The following is a 22362-nucleotide window of genomic DNA, read 5'->3' as shown; positions in this document are numbered from 1 at the left end:
GGTAATGCCATATAGTTACCTTATGGCTCAGTGTGGCTTCTGTGTGGCACCAACAGAATTTTTTTATTCCTCTGAAGGTGAACTGTCTAAGGCCTATGACCACACTGCTTGAAGAAGGTTTAGTGCAGCACTATTTGACAAGTAGGTGATGTTTACAAATCAGCTTGTCACAATAGAAAGATGGCTTAATTTTTAGTGGAAAAAGGTATTTTTCCTCTTCTTCCTTCCACTGGTGAGGCCAGACCTCAAGTATTGTGTTCAGCTTTGTGCCCCTCCCTGCAAGAAAGACATTGAGGCCTTGGAATGCATCCAAAGAAGGCAATGAAACTGGAGAGGGATCTGGGACACAAGTCTTATGGGGAGTGGCTGAGGGAGCTGGGATTGTTTAGCCTTGTTAAGAGGAGGCTCAGGGGAGGCCTCGTTTCACTTTACAACTTCCTGAAGGGAGGTTGTGATGAGGAGTGGTTCGGCTTCTTCTCTCAGGCGACAAACAGGACCTGAGGAAATGGCCACAAGTTGTATCAGATGAGGTTTAGATTAGACATAAGGGAAAACTTTTTCTCTTGGAGAGTGGTCAGGTCCTGGAATGGCTGCCCAGGGAGGTGATGGAGTCACCAACCCTAGCAGTGTTCAGAGGAGCTTGGGTGAGAAGCTATGAGATATGGTTTAGTAGCTTGTGGTAGCAGTGGTAATGAGAGGATGGTTGGACTAGATGATCTTGTAGGTCCCTTCCAACCTTGTGATTCTCTCCAATATAAACTTTATCGGTAAGCAATCTATTTTTGATCATGCATAAGCTAAAGATATTCACTGTTCTTTTATAATGAGCTTCTGAAAAAGAGAGAGAACTTCTATAACACAGATATGAATGGAATCAAAGTTTATGAATGTCTAAATTTCACTTTTTTTTTTTTTTAAAGTTTAAAAGATAGGAGTAGCATGGCTTAAATTCTGCCCCTCTTTCCATGCTGGAACTTAGTAGGTCTTATGAATTTTTGTGTTGGTTTTGTTATCACGTCAAAATGTTCAGAATTCTATTAGCTATTACACCATTTTCATTGGACGGTGAATAAGGAATACATGACACAACCTGAGTTTTGTTGTGCAGTGAAAAATCCCGCTTCTGTCATATTGTGTCTTTGAGTCCTTTTCCTGTCATGAAATAAATGTTTCAGTCAAATAAATGTAGATTCTATAGAGAAGGTAAAAGCATTTGCTTGTGGATCTCTCAGTCTAAAATGCATCCACATCTGTATTTGTGAAAGACTGTCTGATTAGAGCTGTTCTGAAATATCTTTGGTACTGGCATGCAACTTATTTAATCCAAAGTAGTATTTGTAAGTGTTAGTTTCTGATGTTTCTGAACTATGCTAATTCAGTGTTTTAATCTTTTTTTCTAAGATATTTTTAGATTGAGCTTGACATTACATGAAAATAACATACTTTTACAATTTCTATTTCCAAAAAGCCCTTTAAAACTGAGGTTTTTCTTCTAAACTTGCCAAACCTGGAGATTTGATCTGCAGAATGCCAGGTCTGCGGTATTTTGTCATGGGTTTGGGCAGCTGAGGTTCCATTGCTCAGCCCAGAGCAGAGGAGCTGAGGTGAGGCCTGATGGCGGCTGCAGCTCCTCACAGGTAGCTGAGGGGCAGCGCTGAGCTCTGCTCTGTGTGACAGCGACAGGGACAGAGAGAACGGCATGGAGCTGTGCCAGGGGAAGGACAGTTGGGGATGAGGGGAGGGGGGTGGGGATGAGGGACAGGGTCTACGCCAGAGGGCTGTGAGCTTGGAACAGGCTGCCCAGGGCAGTGGGTATGGCCACAAGTACTAGAGTTGAAGGAGCTTTTGGACAGCGCTCTGAGCCATAGGGTTTGGATTTTGGATGGTGCTGTGAGGAGCCATGGATTAGACTTCATGATTCTTGAGTACTGTTAAGATTGGGATATGTTATGATTATAAGGGTTCTTTTTCTCTCTTGGAAACTGGGAGCAGGACAGGTTGTTGGTTTTTCAGCCCTGAGAATGGTACCATAGAGACCAGGAGGACATTCAGGACAAGGCTTTGTTGGGGTTATTCTGGAGAGTTTGGATTGAAACTGACCTGTCAGTCTCCTCTTCTTGGTGTGCTGCAGGAACAGTGGAATATAAGAAAGCCACATTTCTCACATTGTTTATCTAACTTTGGTGGCAGTTCTCTTAATGCCTGTGTGCTGTTGGCTCAGTATCTAACTGTTTTTGCAACTTTAATGTGTTTTTCTTTTTGCGTCTTTTGTGCACATACAATTTGCCTACAGAAGTCTCCTACTATCATGAATTCTGGTGAATCGTGATAGACTTATCAGACACAGAAACAGTCTTGGTAGTGGAATGATAGCTTTGATTTCCAAAGAATGTAATTTTATTGCAGTAGGAGAATTTTGTTCTGAATTCTATTATTTGAATCTTGATATTAAGGGCTGGAATGCCAGGCAGAATTCTGTAGGAGGAAGAGCTGATAATCTGGTATGGGAGTTTCTCACACCTCCAGTGGCTTCCATTAGTGTAACCTCCAAACAGCTGAGCTCTGTGCTTCTAAAAAATATTTTTTGTCCTTGGCTGCTATCTGTTTCTCTACCCCATCTTTTCTTCCTTCTTTGGTGGCCCCTGGTTTCAGGCATATTGTTGCCTACTACTTTTTAAAATACAGAAATATGTTATGAAGTATATACCTAGTAGGTTGTTTTCTTATTTCTTGAAACTGTTTTATAAAACTTGCTAGGTATGTGGAATCTTTCCTGGTATGGCCTCATTTACCACTGTGTTTCTCCATAGAATGCAAGGTTGGTGGGCTTTTTTGGTTCACTGTTTTTCTGTGGTATAAATTGAAATAGATAAGTAGTTGGTGTGTTCCTTTACCTGTTCTGCAAATGGCGTGATTTGCAAAAACACATCTCCAGATGTCCTGTAGTGCTGTGGAAGAGCAGTACAGAGCTCTACTCTCCTTAAACATTAGTCATTCTTATAGCGATTGCTAGAGCTTATTTCTTCTTTTGAAGTCCTTTAATCCACCAAACTGAACTCCATAATTCATTTTTAAATGCCTTGGAGTATTTTTTTAATTTTTTATTTTTTTCAGATTGAGAATTGCAATGAGTGTTCTAGTTTATTAGCAGTTGTAACATCTCTTGAGGGGCAGCCTGGGGGAACTGCACCAGAAGATCTGTGCTGGCTTTCATCTTTCTGGTCTGAAATACCTGTATCAGTTGTGTGGGTTTGGATGTAATCTTAGTTAAACAGCTCTCTTATTATTGGGATGTTAGTCCATTCACAGGCCTGGAAGCTTATAAAATGGTATTATATAATTGTAACATCCAGAAAATCAGCTAGAAGCTTGCTGGCCTTCAACTGATAGAAGAACATTTCCCCTTTGGGACTTTATGTAGTAAAGTACAAATAGCATCCCCAAGCTGTAACAGCTCAGCCACTGACAGAAAGATTTCATTAAACTGCACCTAGTTTCAGATCTTTCCAGAACTTTTAAGTTAACTTCCTTCTAGGTCTTCATCATCATCTTTTTTCCACCTCTCTCTCTGCTTTACTTTTTGGAAATTATTTTGTCCAGATGCTGTGTTCTCGCATCAGTGGGCATTGTGCTGTACTTCATGCCAGAATATAGTCCTGTACTTTTCCCCTTCAGATTCTGAATCCATATTTTAAAGATGTGAACTTTGAATACTTTCTTTTTGAAGGTTTTTGTTGAAATTGACCACTTTGTTCTCTACATTGTCTTCAAGAACTAATATACAGCAAAGTTGCATTCCTCCTATTGCCTGCCCTGTATATAATGTGTTATCATTTCCTGTGCAAAAGGCCCAGGCATTTTGCTGCTGCCTGGTATGATTCAGTTTAATAACCAAAAGCTAAGTATGACTTCTTAAAGAAGAAACAGGGAAGAATAAAAAGCACAGAAGGTGTGTTGAAGTGGGGTTTTCTATACACTGTTTCTTGTGAGAAGTTTCTTAGTGAAATTGCTTGTTTCAAAACTAATTTGTTTTACTCCCTTTAACTGGAATTTGTTCAATTCCTATTTTCTTTTCCATGCTTTTTTCTCACCTGAGTATACTAGATAACATTGTTCCTCACCCTGTCAGTGATGCTGATAAGCTAATGTGTTAAAATGGCATCCAGGAGTAAATATAAATCTAGGTGTAATTTAAGGAGAAATCCTTCGAATTCTCTCAGAATTGTCATTCTTGATGGATTTCTGCTCACTGTTCCTGTATTTTTGACTGACAAAAGGAAGAAAACTTTTCTCTCATCTCCCATTCCATCTGTATTGTTTTTGCAGGTGCTACTGGAGATCACGTTTACACATTTTGTTACACAGCAGAAAGTGAAGACTTTGGAGCACAAGATGCAGCTGAACTTGACACTTGGGTTTTTGATCATGTTAAGGTGAGCAAAGAATTTTTTTAATAGTTTACCTGTGTATAATAAAGCACAACTGGGTAACTTTATCATAAATAATGTCAATTTTGCCCTACATCTAGAAGCTTTTTGAAGACATCACTTAAAGCAGTAACTATTAAAACGACAACAACAAAAAACCAAAAACAACAACAAAACCAACAAAAAAAAAACCAACTTTGATCAATTATCATGACCAGTAACAGTTTTATTATCTCATGCAATGCAAATTAAACTGACAGTAAGCCTTCTGTTAAGAAAAGCCAAGAGTATTTTTAAATATGTATTTGCATGTTATCTGAAAACTATCTTCTTAGAGTACTGCAAGGAATCTTGTTTTAGTTAATTTCTTAATAGGTATTATGACATCGGATAAACAAGTGTTTATTAGGAAATCAAATGGACAACATTACTGACTTAAGTTATGTCAAGATTCTGTCTGTTTGCTATGACCATAGTGTTGCATGTCCTGATGCATGTAGTTGAGTTCTGATTATTTTCTGAGGTTCATGGTGTGCTGTGACTACCAAAGGAGGCACGGTTAGTTTTATGGAAAAGGCAAATCAGTCCCTGACGCAGGATAATTCATTCAGGTGATGCTCTGCTCAGCTCGACAGACATCTGCAGTACTATCATTGTTTGCATTAACATCCAGTGCACATCTGTATCTGTGTAACTCTATTGCAGTATCTGTGAATTCCTGTATTTGTGTTATGCTCTCCTACTTCACCAGTCCTGGATTAAAAAATACTGATGGTGGCTATTTGTGTATAAATAGTTATATATATGGAGTAATTAGGGGAAGACTTAGCTTTCTGAATTGCACAATAACGTTAAATGTGTTTTAATAAACGTCTTCCACAAGATATTTGGGCTATATGCATTAGCTAACTAGTGTAAATCAAAACAAAACTGAAACAATATATTAACCAGATCAACATCTGCATTAAGAAAGCAAGGCTATGTCTGCTTTAAACTATGATGTGAGGTGAAAAAGTTCATCATAGTTCATTTGTTTTCAAAGAAAGTGATTTCCTGAGTTTGCAAGCAGAAACATTATTTGTTTTGTTTTTTGTTGTGGGTTTTTTCCTAACCACCATCCTTTCTGAACTTGCACTTGTATCAGGCTGTATAATTGTATGAATAGTAAGAGTCAAATTAGTCTGTCAATTACTCTCAAACAGTTGTCTTAAAGTTTCACCCTGCTGTCATTTGGAGTTGCACAGGTTTATGTGCGTGGTGCTTCAAAACACCTAATGGCATTTCAAACAATAATGCCATTAATGATGACTTTCCTTGGAAACAGCACCCTACATACTAGATTTCATCTGATACTAATATTATGGATGTTATAGTCATTTTTTTCTTGTTATATTTTAGTTAGTACTTGTGTTACAAGCAACTTTTCAGCCTATTGAGAATGTTTAATGGGAAATTTATTACTAGTCTCACTGAATTGCGTATCAGTTGTAGCCAGGCTATTTGCCGTAAAGGTAGAAGGTTGGTTGGATTTGGGAAATGGATGCATCTATTCCTTGTAAAGCTTTTTGTAAGAGTAACACAGAGTCACTGGAAAAAATACGATTAAAAGAGAGTTCTAGTGGTAGCTCCCTGCATGAAGGAGGTCCAGTTAGAGTAGGATTCTCAAGCCTTCCTAATCACATTTGGGTACCTGTTTCAAGGTCTGACAACACTCACGGTTTCAAAACCAATAAAAGAAAATAAGTCTCCTTATCTTTGAATTTTCCATATTTTGTTTCAAATTGTCTCCTCCCTTCTTGTCTACCATTAAACCCTTCTATGAGTCTGGCTCCATATTATCTTTAGTCCTTAGGAGGTAGCCGTAGACAGCTCAGAGATCTCTCCTTAAACAGTTTTTTTTAAAGCTTCATAGTTTATTCCCACCTCCAAAACATCTTGAGGATGTTTAAAGATAATATCACTGAATGGAGCAAATAAAAGTAAATAAATAAAGCAGAAGGACAGAAATATATCATTAACTTCTAATATTAGCTTGGCAATTAGTTGCCATAGGTTTTGAGTTTTGTGATTGAGTACCAAAAAAATAAAGGAAGTATTTTAGCAGGCAGTGAAGGCACACATGCTGGGCACACAGTTTGGCAACCATTAGTGCAAGATTAAATGGTTTTGCTCCAGCAGTTTAATGTCCTGCTTATCAACTTGTCACTTTTAGCAGCCTGGGGTAACTAACTATTTGCAGTGATCTTCTGATTTACATTTTTTTCTGTATGCAATTTTAAAAAGCTTCGATGGGAAAAAGTTTGCTCTTTTGCTCCTAGAAAAGACTCTGCATCCCAAGTTACACTTTCATTCCTCTCGTTGTCTTGTTCCTAATTAGCCTGAGGTCAGGCAAACTGTTTTGGTTGCCGCTGCTCTGTGTTAAGAGGTGGCTGGTGCTTGAGAGTGTGGTATTTTTGGAGTAATGTAGGAACCTTTCTAGTGAGAGAGAAAAACTTCAGGCCTTTCTTTCTTCATGAAAGTTTCTTTTGCATGCTTGGGTTTGATATTCTCACATTCATCCATGTTTCAAGATGTAATTTCAGGAATTTCCTGTATCTGTCCTGATATGTTATTTAATTAAAAATAACAAAACAGAATTATACTGTCTCCTGTACGTTATTGGTGTGTGCTTGGAGACTTCCTTTAGTTTTCTGTCAAGGAAGTCAGAACCATGTGGGATGTTAAAACATCCATAAAAATAATTACATTACACTTAAACCAATGTAATCAGATTTTTTTTTTTCCTTGCATCTTTCTTTAAAACATCTCTGTATTTAAAACAACAACATGAAAAAACTTACGTAAGATTTTTATTTTATTTGAGAAGTGCTGAAGTTGGCAGCATGCAAATATGAATCTGAAACTTCAATATAATCAGGGACAAAGGGTGAAATTAAGTAATATCATGGTATCCTGACACACCTTGCCAATGGGACTCTTGCTGCCAGTTTGGTTATCTGCTTGCTACAGTGATTTTTGTTTACACAAGGTATGAGCTTTGGTTTCTAGCAGTTCCACTGTGGTCATGCAGGTATATGGTACATTGCTTCTTCCTTTGGTGGCGGAAATGTTTCATTCTGCTAGCATTTTCCCTAGGCTCCTGTGTGAAATTCAAATCCACTTTTCTCTGTGTTATCGTTACTTTGAACTAAAACCTTACCCAACTTTGTTTCCTTGGGCACTTCAGTGACTAGGGAGATCATGTTGAAATAGCTGTCTGCCTGCATTTTACATTGCTGTAATGTGCCTGGTCTAACACTGAATAGCCATGTCAAGACTCATTCAATCTCAGGAGAAGATCCCAACCCCCTGGCATCTGCCTCGGGGATGCTTAAGTAGGACATATGCAAGGCAGATGCATGTTCTGTAGTTCTTGTATTTCCAAAGCATGTCTTGTTTTGTTTCAGTCTGATTTCTGCAAATGAGTTGTAGGGTGGTATCTTAGTCCTGTAGAACCTGCTTCCAAAGCAAGAGTATTGAGAATTTTGCTTCCAGCTTGAAGTCAGTAGGTATATAAAGCTGTATGTGGAGCTCAGAAATGGTGCGTGCTCATGTTTACATAAGAGGTAAAGAAGGGATGCTGCAGTTATCTGGTATTTCTATCTAATGAGAATGGAAGGAAAAAAAGCCCAACAAAACACCTCAAAAGTGTTTCCCACATTTGGTAAGTTGAAACTGTGGACTGATTATATTGATAGTGACTGTCATCCAATAAGTAAAGTAGAAAACAATCTTTCTTTCAGAACTACCAGCATTATGACACAAAACCAGCTGTATTTTAGTTTTATTAAGCTGCCTGACATCTTTTTCCACTGTACTCAGATTGATATCTTATTGGCTTATTCCATACAGAGCTTCTTTAATTCTTCCAGAAGTAATCAAACGTTGTTCTCTGCACTAAATGAAGAGAAAGTGGTTCTATTCTTGCATTTGCTTGGCATAGATACAAATGGACACGCTCATCGGCCATACTCAAAGTAAGTGGGGAGGTTAGGTTTATTCTTCTTATTAGTGCTGGGTGCATATAGTAACTAATTTTTTCCTGAATCTTGCTTTTTATATATAAAGAAAAGGTCTTGAAGGTCTCTTCTGTAGGCCATGTATGTCACTGTGGTTACTTTTGGGCGGGTTGTTGTTTTAAGGTCTTCTCTACAGAAGTGACTGCTTATTTTGCCATATGCCAGGTTATAATTCTCAGATCTGATATTTTAGCAAGTTCTCTAATTCACACTTAATATATGATGTAGAGGATATTTAGGGACTTGCATTTTCACTTGTAAAATTTAAACACTGAGTTTCACATAGCTGAAAGACTAAGGCATGCAGAAAGATTTATAGAAGACAGTAAGTTTAGAGGAACTGATACCAGAATTAGTCAGCCGTGGTTTAGATTTTGCAAGGCATTTGAATAAAAAGTTTAGATTATCAGCAGTACTTATCATTGATTCACCTTGAATTGAGGTATTTCAAAACTTCTGCTTTTACTTCTTCACGTGCTTTGAATGTAGGATTTTGTGCCTTTATTTTCTCTTGATCCTTGCACGCTTCTGAAATCCTTGTTCTGATTTCCTGCATCATTCCTAAGCTTATACTTGCTACATTCCTCATGCTCTTCTTTTGTTGTGATATTAAAAGATAAAGTTTTTCAAATTGACTTTAGCAGCAGCAATAAATAGAAAACTGGTTGGCCAGAACTTAATCCTTGTCGCTGTCTCTAAAAAGAAAACATGAGTTTCTTGGTTTACCCTGTCTCAGACTCAGGAATCTGTGGGTAGTCTATGAACAATCTCGGATCAGATCTCCTTCACTTAGAATCACAGAATTGTTTGAGTTTGGAGGGCTGTGTATGGATCATCCAGTTCTAGCACCTCTAACATGGGCAGGGCCGCGACCCACCAGATTGCTCAAAGCCCCGTCCCCGTCCTGGCCTTGAATACTTTCCAGGGATGGGGTATCCACAGCTTCTTTGGGCAGTCTGTGCCAGTGCCTCATTGTGAAGAATCTCTTCTTTGTGTCTCATCTAAACCTACACTTTTTCGGTTTAAAACTCTTGCTCTTTATCTTGTCACTATGCTCTCTCATAAATTTGCTTAATTGCTCTGGTTAATAAATTGTCTACAGTCAAGAACAGGTCAGATATATAATAAAGATAAAAATCCATTGAGACTGTAGTTCCAGGGACTTTCAAACAGCAGCGTGTGGTTTTCACACTAGACTTAGAGGAGGAAAGATTTTACATCTAGGATGCCTTTTATTTGCTTGAGGTTCTGCAAGAAATTAAGTTGTTTAAAAGCAAGGGACTGAACATAATTTGTGTAACTTTTATACCAAATGCAAAAGCCACCTGGAATCTAATAACATTTTCTTTTTTTTTTTTTTTTTTTTTTTTTTTTTTTTTTCTTTTCAGGGAATACAAGGAGAATATTAGAAAAGTTGATGAGGGTGTAAAGGAAGTTGTTTCAGTGCTTGAAAGCTTCTATGGAAATGATGGAAAAACTGCATATATCTTAACTTCTGACCATGGAATGACAGATTGGGGTGAGCATTTTTTTAATTTGATAGTCTGAGTTTATGGTGTCTAGCTGGGTTACGTGTGAACACTCTGGACACCCAAAAGTGCCAGAACATGCGTTACTGTGCAATGCGTGAATATGAATTCGAACACTCCACACACTTGAACAAGCATAGACACACCATACATGTGAACATGTATTGGTATGAAATGGGGGAGCACAGGTGGACATGTGTGAACATGGACATACCATTCCTTCTGCTTATTGTTGATATCAAGTGACGGAACTTCCTAGAGGCTAGGATCATATGAAGAATGTAGAACAAACAGTAGCCACATAGCCATATATTTTGACAGAGGCTTGTGAAGGAGTATAATAAATTCCAAGAATTTTAAATTTAAAGACTTTCATTATTATTCAAGCTTTTTATCTTCTATATATCATTTGTTGGTGGCTCTTTATGCGTACAGTTGTATGTATAAAGCCTGTTACACACATCATTAATTGCAACATCACAAGATCTTGTTCAAGCCTAAGTGGAAAAGAAATAGCTACCACTTTGTGCTATGAAGTGCCTGAGAAAGGTGGTGAATCTGGGAGCTGGTGACAAACTTCCCTTGAGCTGTCTGTCCTCCCATTTATGCTTTTAGGCACACCAGAAAGGAGGGGCTGCTATAGGATTCCTTTAGAGGAGACTGGTGCTGGAGAACAGGAGGAGCAGCTGCAAGTACAGGAGTGAGGCAAGCAGCTCAGCCAGGCTATTAGCTTCTGAGGGCACAACCAGAGCTGCTGAGTGACTTGAGGCCATTCTAGTATAACTATACGTAGGATTAATGAGGAGAATTTCCTGTGATGAGCTCCTTCAAACAAGTCTTTTTCCTTTTTTTTTTTTTTTTCTCCAAGAATTTAAAGAACCTTCCTGTCCTTGTGTGCTACCAACAAAAATAAGTCTGCCTTCCTGTGCTGTGTTTGTTTGTAGCTATTAATTGGGATGCTTTTGAATCAAAGGATGCTTAAGATGTGGTAAAATTCAGCATCGTATTGTGTGTGAAAACTTAATTTTCTAATGGATGGCATGCCATCTTTTTCTTTTATCAGAGATGACAGAACTATTCATGTTTATTCAAAATCAGCCTAATTATCATCTGCAAAGTTGTTTGTTCTGATTATTATTTACTGTTGAGCTGGCTGTCACTTGCTGTAATATGTAAATTCTGATGCAGTTTTTTTTTCAAGTAGTCTTTTTTTAATATACATGTACACTTGTGTAAATGCCCCTGTGTGTGTGTGTGTGTGTGTGTGTATATATATATATATATATATATATATATACATACACATATATATAAAATGGTACATGATCAAGAGGACCTTAGGAGGTCCAATTACTTCCTCAGAGGAGGGCCAGTTTTGGGATCAGGCAGGGTGTTGCTTGGCTTCTATCTATTAGGGCCTTGAAAATCTCAAGGGATTAAGCCTATACAACCTCTTTGGGCAGCTGCCTTCATTTCTTCCCTGTCTCCATGGAGGGGGAAAAACTTCCATCATATGCAAGCTGGCACTTTGTTTCAGTGCATGCATTTTGTCTCATCCTCTCCATGATGGACAGCAAGATCCTGACTCCATTCTAACCTGCTTACACTGGTGTACAGGCTGGTTGCTATTGGGTTCCCGTTTCTCCCCAAAGCCATCTCTTATCCCAGCTGGACAAGTCCCAACACCTCAGCCTCTCTTCATAAGAATGCTCCTCTGACCAGTCCTAGTGCCTGTGATAGGACCACTGGGCCTGTTCCAGATGGTTCCCTTCCAGGTGTCTACTCTGTTCTGGGAGTCTCAAACTGGCTGCAGTGCCTAGTGGCTGTCTCACATGTCCAGAATGACCAGACAAGGATAATTCCTTTCCTGGATCTCCTACCTTTATTCTTATTAACAAAGGCCAGGGTGCTGCTGGCCTTCCTTGCCTACCAGACTGTGCTGCTGATTCAACACCAGCTTGCTGTCTGAGTGTCCTATGTTCTTTTCAGCAGATACATGTGTAAATATAGACTGATGTCATATTATTGTATTCAGAGACCTTTCATCTGCATCAGCCTGGGTTAATTTTACTGTCAGTACATGAGTAGGTAGGCCTGTATTTTAAAAATAATAATAATAAAAGGGGTTAAAAGTATTCTAGGTGTGCTTATTGTGTACTGGAACCTCTAAAAGGGGAATAAAAGGTGACAGGAATAAGTCTTCAGGCTTTAAGAACTACTCATCTGTCATAGTTTTGTCATCCCTTTCTGTCTGAAGTGAAAGCTTCATTTTTCTGCCAGAAGCATCAATGACTTTAAAGTTGACTACAGTAACTACAACAGCAAACCTAATACTTAAGTCCATAGCTGGTCTTCAGAAGGCTATTTCAGTAGCTTCTTATTCAAGTTTGTAGTATCAGCAGCTGTTGTGGTCATTTACAGACCATTTGCAGAGTGGGATGGGCACAGATTTAGATAAATAAGAGGACTGGGAAGATTTCTTAGAGAAGGGAACATGTTCTAAATTTGACAAGATTAAAGAAATTTTGGTTGTTAGCAAAGGTCAAAAATCACTCGCTTTCCCAGTCTGACTTCAAAATTCAGCTTTAAGCTGAGATCAAAAGGGCTTCCTCACCATCAACATGGGGACTCTCACACTCATGGCTACCTGGTCCTGCTATCTTACTTGTATTAATAGTGCTGTGATGTATGCTGGACCAGAGAGCAGCAAACATATCCAACATCACCGTCTCCTTCCCTTTCTCCTGAAAAAAAAAAGATGTGTTCGGGGAACAGACCCAGCTGAACATTGTTTCTTCCCCTATTGTGTAGTTTGGATTAGGCTGAAACCTGGCTTTTAAATTGATGAGAATGGATACAGCTGCCTCGCTCAGCTGTGTCTGTTTTACAGAGTTGATGGAGGCCTGATCTCAATAAAATACTGATAGAGTTGGTGGCTCAGCTAAAATGAAAACTCACCAAATATTGTACTTTCCTTCTATAATAGAAGGAAATAAGTGATGCCTGGAGGATGGGTGAGTGTGGTCTCCATCTGTTCTTTTTCCAGACTCTATGAAAAGGTATATTTGCTGCTTTCAAGCTGACAGAACACCTTACAAAGGATTTCAATGTGTCTGAAATCTTATTTCAAGACCTCTTAAGCATAGAGGTAGCTTTCAGTTCTGTCATTGTAGGTGTTGCACAGGCAATTTTCCAAGTTTATACCTGGTTGTTTGTTAATAAAGTTGCCCTTGAACCAATGCATTATTCTTTGTCCTCTACAATGTTTGAAATATATATGCAAACAGAATGTGTGTCTACACACATGCACAAAAAATAAAATATGCATTGTTTTAGAACCTTTTAGGTAAGCATAGTTTGTATAACAACCTCATTGCCTTCAAAACTGGATTAAGTCCCACTGTGGCACCTCACCCACTGAATTCAATGACCAAAGCTGCTTTCAAGCTTGTGTGGCTTTTGCTTCAATGCAGCTGGTATGGAGATGTCATAGTTCTAAACGTGTTTGGGTTTTTTTTTCTTCTTTTGGCAGCTTATATGTTAATGTAGAGGGAATCTGGAATGCCATTTCATCAGTTCTTAGTCTGCTACCAGGCCTTAAAACCTTAAAAATGAATTTGCATCACTGTGAAATAATGGCAATTGCTCTGTATCTTCTGTTTTGGAAAAGGAAGTCTGATGATTATTTGGGTACCAGAAAGATAGGTGATTTCTAGGCACTTACCTAATTGCTAAAATCACTTACTGTTTATTTCCACTGAATGCTTAGGAATAGGCAAATGCAAAATGTTTTAAACAAGTGAGTCGTCTGTGCCCATAACCTTTTGACCACTTGGGCTTTAGTTTCTATGTTAATGGTTTCTTCTTTCTTTCTTTTTTTCTGCATTCAATATTATAGCTGTGTAGGCTTGACCTAAATGATGCCACTTTCCCAAGGTGGACCTTGAGTTCTGCCTTCATTGTTAGTGACAGGGGGAAAAAAATAAATCTGAGAAGCTGGAATAGGTCCTCCGTAAGAGGATCCTAGTGTATTATAATAGAAACTTTATGTATGTGTGTTTATATACATAAATATATACATATATAACTTTTTTTTTACTGTATGCATTTTAAAATTTACACTGGTTTTGTTTCTGCGCATCTTAGGATCCCATGGAGCTGGTCATCCCTCAGAGACTTTAACACCACTGATTGCCTGGGGTGCTGGAGTGAATTATCCACAGAAAGTCACATCCCAGCTCTTTGAAGACAATTTTTTGAAAGGTATGTAAAATATGAAACAGTCTGAGATTTTGGTGGAGTGGATACAGTTCAATAGTTATATCTGTTAAGCTTCTCTAGCATCTGTTCCATTACTCTAAGTGTGAATTGCTTTTTGCAAGAAAGTGTGAAGAAAAAAAAAAAAAAGGTGACAATGCATGCACATGGAAGGGACAGTAAAGCTGGGTAGATAATATCAGAGTAATGCCCTGTGAGCCATGGAACTGAGGACTTTAGGTATGGGAGAGTATTCACACTCCTAAAACTTGGTTCCAGGGGAGATATAATTTTTATGAAGACACCTGGAGGTTAAAAAATATTTGTATAGAAACATGATAAGTTGACGTGGTGTAAGACCTCTTCCTAGCTCTCCAGTAGTACCCTGGGAACTTGCCAGGGGAGTCCTATCTTGCATTCATCCTTGTGGCTGTTGTTGAAATGTAAACAGTCTTTTTCAATGACAAACTGTGACTCTTCTATTTTTCCCTGACATACTTTAAGAAGAGTAAACATAAATATTTAAACATTTTTTTTAAAAAATGTTAATATTTTGTATACATAATAAATATTGTCTTATTGGAATTTTCTTGGGATTCGAATACTAGATATGATAAAAAGCACTAGCTCTTCCACTTTCATGTGTTTCACTCTCCCTCCTCCTTCTTAAGATACCTTGATTCTCTCATGTTGTTACTTGGGATCAATGAAGTAATGACTTCCTATTTTGCTGGACTTTTTGTCAAGGTATGTAGATTACTCCAAAAGTAATGCCTTCTATTTATTTCAATGGAAGTTGTAACAGGTATAAGGAGGATAAAAACACCATCCGATAGAGCAAATTCTCAGCTATGAAACAGTGTTTTTCAGCATAAATAATACCATTAGCTATGCATTTTTTTCCAGAAGAGCCTGTATGCTGTGCTTGTGAAAATCTGCATGGCTGTCCAGAACATGGCTTGTATTTCATGTTGCTGTCGTCACGCTGAAATGCACTATCCATCACCTCACTGTGCTCAGATGGTGTTGATGAATGTCAATGAGTACAATTTTTTCTGCGTGTAGGAATTTGATGACACACCTTTGCTTTACCAGCACTTCCATGTCAGACACCTTTCAGTCAGGCTGCCCCTCTGCTGCCATCTCTCACGTGGCAATAAAATGTAATGGAGTACTGGCTGGCCAACCCAATCTCTGTAGCCCTATCGCTAGCATATGCGTCTGACATCATGGGCCAATGCAATAAAATAGGAGGCATTACTTTTGGAGTGGCCTTCGTACACTGGAGAAAAGAAAATGAGCAAAAATAATTTCAAATATCAAATTTTAATCCCACCTACTTATGAGAAGGTATTTGGTAATAAATAAAACTGGACCTGTCAAATGTGGATCATGCGCACACTGTGCTCATCTCTATTACAAATAGCAACACCTCTGATAAAACTGAAAAATAGTAGTGTAGAATAAAATCAGTAGAGTCTGGAGCCTGTGACAGTTGATCTTCAAGACTTCCAAGGACGCTCAGTGTCTCTGTTTATCCATAATAGCAGATTTTTTTGACTGTCAGTTTTTGTTCTTAACTTTAGTATAAACATCAGTGTCTGACTTGAAGTAATGATAAAAATGATGTGAGAGCACTTCAAAAATATGAGTATTGAACTGATATCTAGGTACACAGTAGGAAAAGAGACTTGGCTGTCACCCATTAGGAAATGTTTGTTTTCTTCAAAGCAAGGAATATGCCTGCACCCTGCTGTGCCTGCTTCGTATTTTCCTGGTACTGGTGTTTTGGTGTTTTTTTGGGTTTTTTTGGTTTTTTTTCCCTTTGTTTTGATCTTATTAAAGGCAAACATCTGATGCAAAGCAAGTTTAGAAAAAAGGGCAGCATCTTTCCAGCTGAAGAGCGCAGTGTTAATTTGGTTTAGACACTCGTTACAGGTTCTTAATTGCCAGGAACAATCTCTATTTGAGCTCTGAATTTGTATGAATAAACTGAGAGTTTTAATCTCTCTTTGAATAACAGGTACTCTGTGGTAGCCTATTACACTACGTCATTACATTACAGCTTCCAGTAGGCTACGTAGCTCAAATGTAGAGAAAAAAACTGTTGAAATGGAACTTGACACTCAGTTTAGTTATTTCATTAAGTTACAAACCTCTATCTTTTCATAAAGCACAGGCATGTAAGGGGGGGAAAAAAAAAAGAGGCAAAGAAATCTCAAGAAGGGTTCTCTGGGCTCGCCTCTTCTGCTCATTAAAAAAAAAAAGGAAAGAAGGCACCATGTGTGGATGAGGACTACATTTTCAAGATTGCTTCATTACAGATCTATGCTAGTGACAGATTTATATCTCTGATTGTGTGTTCCAGTTCTTGCCTCTACTGACAAAATCCTTCCTAAGTGCTGAGTTACAAGTTCATGGAGGCAGCGCCGTATTTTCAGTGCTGCCAAACTTATGCTCTGCTCAGTGCAAACAGGCTCTAGGCAGCTCAGTGAATCGTCTCTTTCTCATCATTGCCATCAAGGGTAGATACCCCCAGAGGCAGTGCTGACAGTCAGGACTCAGTCCATCCAATTTGTCATGCAATGATCAGTGTATTTCTTGGGTCCCTGAGGGACATAGTGTCTGCTCCAGAATGACAGCAGTCTCCTTATCAGTCTGTTCACCTGTGCTTTGCCTTCCCTTGAGGCTGTCCATGCAATTGTTTTGGAAAAATTCGCAATGGCAGAGCTGCATCCTGTGGGCAATGCACAGCATTACCCATTTGGCTATTGGCTTGACCCTTCAAGGCAGAGAGAACATAGAGCTTCTCAGCATAGACTCTGCCGGCTGACCATTTCAGCAGCCTTAAAATGTGGTGATGGCTTTCATCTACAATGGGCTGCCCAGGGAGGTGGTGGAGTCGCCAACCCTGGAGGTGTTCAAAGAACATTTGGAGGTTGTGTTGAGAGACATGGTTTAGTGAGAACTGCTAGTGATTGGTGGATGGTTGGACTGGATGATCTTGTAGGTCTGTTCCAACCTTGGTGATTCTGTGACTTACCTGTTTCAGATGAGGTTCAGCCTGATTTGCTTCACCTGAAGTAGCTCAATGTATCCCTTTGATGTTTCTGCTTTTGTGAGGTTTTGTGTGAGATTTCCTTTGGTTCACGTAGCCTCATGCTTAGCCTTTCTTCTTGCACTGGCACTTCTCTGCAGGTCCTTTAGATTGTTTGCATCTACCAGCTCAGTGGGCTGCAATAGTAGTGTGGCAAGGTAAGAAAAACATCTCCTCAAACAGATAGAAAACTGCTAAATACCATATAAGAAACCTGGACAGCAAGCTTGAAACACCTACAACAATAAAAGTAAATAAATCGAGGACAACATCTAGATCTACCCTGTATCATTTCCAGGAGTGCAGCCCACTTTGGTCAGTTTGGAGGAGTATCTCATTCCTTGGGAGCAACTGGATCTAATGTGTTATAGCTCCCGGGCATGTCTTAAATCCATTTCATGTTGAAAATATCTCAATAAGGAAAGCAGAGATGTAAAAACTCCTTGGTTTAACAGAACCTTCTCCAGCAGAGCTGAAGTTCCTTCTTGCCTTAAACGTTCTTGCCCATCTATGTGTAAGGATAACTTTACCACCTTTTTGATTAGAAAACATCATTAAAGGAAAACAAGCATTGCTTTTATATAATAAAAATATAGCTGAGAATATATCTCTAGAAATAACTATAAACCTGCTTCCTGTTCTGGAAAGCGCAAGGAAACAACCATACTCACTTCAGTGCAAATTTAACACAGAATTTGTGATTAATACTGATAATACTTCCCCTCTGTTGCCATGGGAACTCATTTTAACTATTTCTGACTGTTGTTAAAATGCATCACTGCTGTTCAGGATGTTCTTAGTACATAATTAACAATGAACTTGCAGCTTGCATTACTAAAGTTAATTGCTGAAACTTCCATACATGCAATACGCAAATCAGAGATTTTTCCCCTACTGGTTAATTTTCAGTTTAGGTTTGGGTCTGATATAGTCAGGGCATATTGAAAGTCAGAGAAAGATTGCAGCCTAGGATTTGAATGTATACTGTTGTTTGGAAAATAACGAGGGTGTGCCAGAACTTTGTATTATGCTTTACCAGTGCTTTCAATGAAATCTGTTTCTCCTGTTCTTAAACTTTAATTCAAGCCAACCCAGAGGTTGTTAGTTTGTTGGTTTGGTTTGTTTGCTCCTATTGTTGCTGTAGGTATTGGGTTACCTAATTTAATCACTGGGAAAAGACATGAAGAAATAACCTTCCTAAACTCTGTTTTGAAATAGCTTTCTGCTCCCATAGAAAAAGAACTACTACTTCATTTCCTTAGAGATTAATGGTGAACAGGAAAATGCTGTTTTGAACCAGCTTTTTGAATGATGCACCACAGCTTCAGGACTTTGTATATTTGGCTTTGTCTCTGTCTTCTCTGTAGTTGTTCTGATTGTTAAGTTGTTGAACTTTTCCCTTTAGCTCAGTTTTAGCCAGTACTGCGTGTGGCAAACATGAAGTGCATTTGTACTAGTCTGTACCAGTATTTGGGGGACCTTGAGTTAACCCTTTCGTCGAAAAAAGAAAAACAAAAAAATAACAACAAAATTAACCAGTTCTTCTCCTGAAACCGAGTTTTGATCTTTTAGCCGATGCAGGAAATTGTGTTATTTTCTGTGCTGTACTGGAAAAAGAAAAAGCTTGGACTTTCCTGATCTGGGTCACAGTTGCCAGCAGCAATTTATTCTGGTGGGTGAAAGAAAATGTGAAGCAAAATAAATGCATTTTATTGTTTCTGCCTGTTGTGCTCTCTGTAACTCCTCTTGAGCTGGCATCCTAAGCCAAATTATACTTTTCTTTAGTAACAACAATTTTCAGAAAGTGGCAACAAGATATTAAATGTCAACTGAATTATCCTTTTCAAATCTATTTAGAGTTGCTGTTCATGTGCTCTGTTATCTCTTTGCAGAATGGAAGCTGGAGAACCTGAAGAGAATGGATGTCAATCAGGTATCAGACACACTTAAGAACTCATAAATGTTCAACTTGAATTTTGTGAGATTTAAACTAATTGAGGGAACTTGAATGAATCACTGCACTCACATAGTGTTTCCTTGGAAAATGTTATTTAAATCTTAATTCAAGAGTTTCAGGAACTGCCCTCAACATTTATTTATTTAGCATGGAGCAGTACAACCTATCAGGTATTCCATGGAAGTTCAGTACCACTTATCTGAAAGAAACTTGAATAGCATTTAGTATATTTTCAGAGTGGAATTTGTTTTTGCAAACCTTTAGCAATGAATTGTGATGCCCGCTGTAGTGGAAATGCTAAGTCAGGGCTCGAACCAGTGACTGAGCACCTGCTAGAAATGTGGGGCTAACTCAGGGGAGCTCAGGTGCAAGCAGTGCAGCTGAAGGACTGGAAGGGGTAGAAACAGGATGCACCCCTTCCCAGACCTCACTGAAGCGTTGGGACTGGGGACCCCTGCCTGGTGGAGGCCTTCCAAAGGTAAGCAGCTTCTTTCCTTTATTTCTGTGCTCCCAGTGATTGCATTTATGTAGATCCTCACTTGCTTCAGCCTAGGATCTTCCTACTGCATCACTGCTGCACTTTCCACTGTATTATGCCTACCCTCAGTTTTCTACTTTTAAAATACTCTGGTATTGAACTTAATGCTTCCTCCCATGAAGACACACAGCTAAAAACAAATAAACAGTAGTCTGATGACAGTGTTTCTGAAGTTAGTGCTGTGTGTTTTTTGATACGCTTGTTACTAAATCAGCCAAACTTTGTTAAGTCCTGGATATGATGTACATCTGTGTGCTGGAAGCTTGCTTCTCACTTCATTCCATTTTATGAACCCCAATATACAAATAAAAGACTCCAGTGTGGTAAAACAAGGGAAGGGTGCTTGTGCTAGAAAGTTAAGTCTGGGCAAGTTCTTAATCAGCTACTCTCAACAAAACCCTTGCACGAAGGTAGAGCTGGATTTTCATCTCAAGGTTGTTAGAAGTTACAGGGTTGTTAAAAGTTACATTTTAAGACTGGTTTTTAATATAAATAAATAGTCTTAAGTGTCACTTTGTACCATGTAATGGACTTCTCAAAGACTGCTTTCTCCAGCACTCTGTAGTATATGTGGAATTATAGGTAATAATAGCAAGCTGGATTCCTGATTTTATATTGCAGTACATATGTTTTGTCCTCTAAAAATAACAGTTTGGTGACTGCTTCTGCACAGCTGTGCAGCAGTGCCTTGGATTTCAGCACAGTTTCTTCAGATTTCTAGTGGAGGAATTTTTATGTTTAGTTTTATATTAAAGGAAAATAAAACCAAATGAGATCCAGTGGTTATCAGTGCAGATAGAAGGTAATGGTAGTTTACTTTCTGAGAAGCCTTGATGTAAACAAAGGGGCTTCCTTGAGGATTAAGCATCGAGTGGGAAAAAGAAAACTCCTAGAGTCCTGCTTTGAGGGGGAAGAGTAATCCTCACTGTGCAAATATGGGCAGAGGAGTGTTTTGAAAGGCAATATATTCCATGCATTGTCTAAAACTGTAAATATGACATTCTTTCTTGGTATTAATTGTCATAAAAATGGTATGCTTCTGAGTGCAGTGTAGAAGAAAGATACCAAATTTCTTCAAATAAAAACCATGGCATTTAATATATTGCTTTTTAAGCTAAACATATAATATATATATTTTATATAATATATATATATGGCTTTGTCAGTAGTAAAGTTTTGCGTGTTTTGATTCTAACCATTTCATGATGACTACTGGAAACTGTAAAAGAAATATTAATAAATTGTTTAAGTTAAAGCTTTACATTACGATATCATGAATGTATCTACATTTGTAAAAGTTAAAAATAAACTGAATTTATTAGTTCTAGAAGCTTTAATTATGTTAAAATGAGGATGCTTCTGTTTGCACAGGCTGACATAGCACCACTGATGGCCTCCCTTATTGGTGTTCCTTTTCCCTTGAATTCAGTGGTAGGTACTACAAACAATTTACCATATTGCGGCAATCTGCTTGTCTTAGAGGAAAGGCTGTTGGGATTAAGACATAAGGAGAAAGATTAAAAATCTGAGAAATTACTAGAGGGCGTATAAGGCTGCTCATAATTTCAATTCTATGTGCATGAGTTTTCAATTTGGTATGTAATCTTTTTAAATTTTGTATAGTACTTGGAAAGGTGGCTGATTCTTTTATAAACTGCAACTTTACACTGTTAAGCTAAAAAGATTTTTGTATTTTTAGGGATGTTACAAATACAATATGGTTTGAATAACGTTTGATTTTGATCACGAAGCAGGCTAGTTCTTGCAGGTTAATGTTTAATTACTTCTTGTTTAATTTAGTGTGGTGGGTTTTTCAGATGATATCTTGTTCCTTTAATTTAACAAACAGTGGGAGTCCTCACTGAGATGGCTTTTTCTTTGAATTTGCTTCCTTTATTTCTGGGTATTCCAAAGTTTGTTTAATAAATACCTGACTGACAGTTAGCATTATGCTATTGTATTATCATGTTTCTTATTTTGCATTAAGAACATCTCTTTACAACACATTTTCAAAATGCTTTTTCTACAAACTCTGCTCAAGTGCATGTACTGTACTGCAGTCCTTGCTGGACATACAGACTGCAAAGAAAGAGGGATCCTGGCATATGAATTGTTCGCTTGCTCATCGCAAGTGCTGGGCAAGTCAGGACCGAGTGTGGGTTTGGGTTGAAAGCTTCTACGTATTTTAAAAATGACCTCAGATTAGTGGTTGAGATCTTATTACTCTTTGCTATGTTATTTAGTAACAAAGTCCATTACTTACCTTTTTTATGTTTCTGTGGGAATTGGGGTGATGTGGACAGTCTGATGTTGGGAAATGATGTAGTATATTTAAAAGCTATTACAGTAGTTATTTAAGTAGTACTTTGAAGCACTCTTACTTCATTTTGGCCTGCCATTCAGTGAGAAAAATTCTTGTTTTCTCTTACGTTTTTGAGTTTTTTATATATACAGAATATATATTATATATATTTATATTAAATATATATATATATATTT

General features: G+C 38.2%; 1 protein-coding gene across 6 annotated transcripts in view; it reads left to right on the top strand.

Annotated features, from left to right (window-relative positions):
- PIGN (phosphatidylinositol glycan anchor biosynthesis class N) overlaps positions 1-22362 on the top strand; it is a 97540-nt gene that overhangs the window by 19995 nt on the left and 55183 nt on the right. For 5 of the 6 annotated variants that reach the window (XR_001553247.2, XM_015854523.1, XM_015854528.2 and 2 more), the window contains 6 exons: positions 4327-4433; positions 8319-8443; positions 9874-10004; positions 14161-14277; positions 19261-19301; positions 21235-21294. Coding sequence is in view for 5 of the 6 variants with exons in the window: in XM_015854523.1 (XP_015710009.1) it covers positions 4327-4433; positions 8319-8443; positions 9874-10004; positions 14161-14277; positions 19261-19301; positions 21235-21294 (581 nt within the window). In the remaining variant the exon portion in view is untranslated. The remainder of the gene's footprint in view (positions 1-4326; positions 4434-8318; positions 8444-9873; positions 10005-14160; positions 14278-19260; positions 19302-21234; positions 21295-22362) is intronic. The other variant, XM_015854530.2, reaches the window with a different exon arrangement.

This window comes from Coturnix japonica, chromosome 2 (assembly GCF_001577835.2).
Source record: "Coturnix japonica isolate 7356 chromosome 2, Coturnix japonica 2.1, whole genome shotgun sequence".
NCBI lineage: Eukaryota > Metazoa > Chordata > Aves > Galliformes > Phasianidae > Coturnix > Coturnix japonica.
This window is presented reverse-complemented; position numbering and strand designations above follow the sequence as displayed.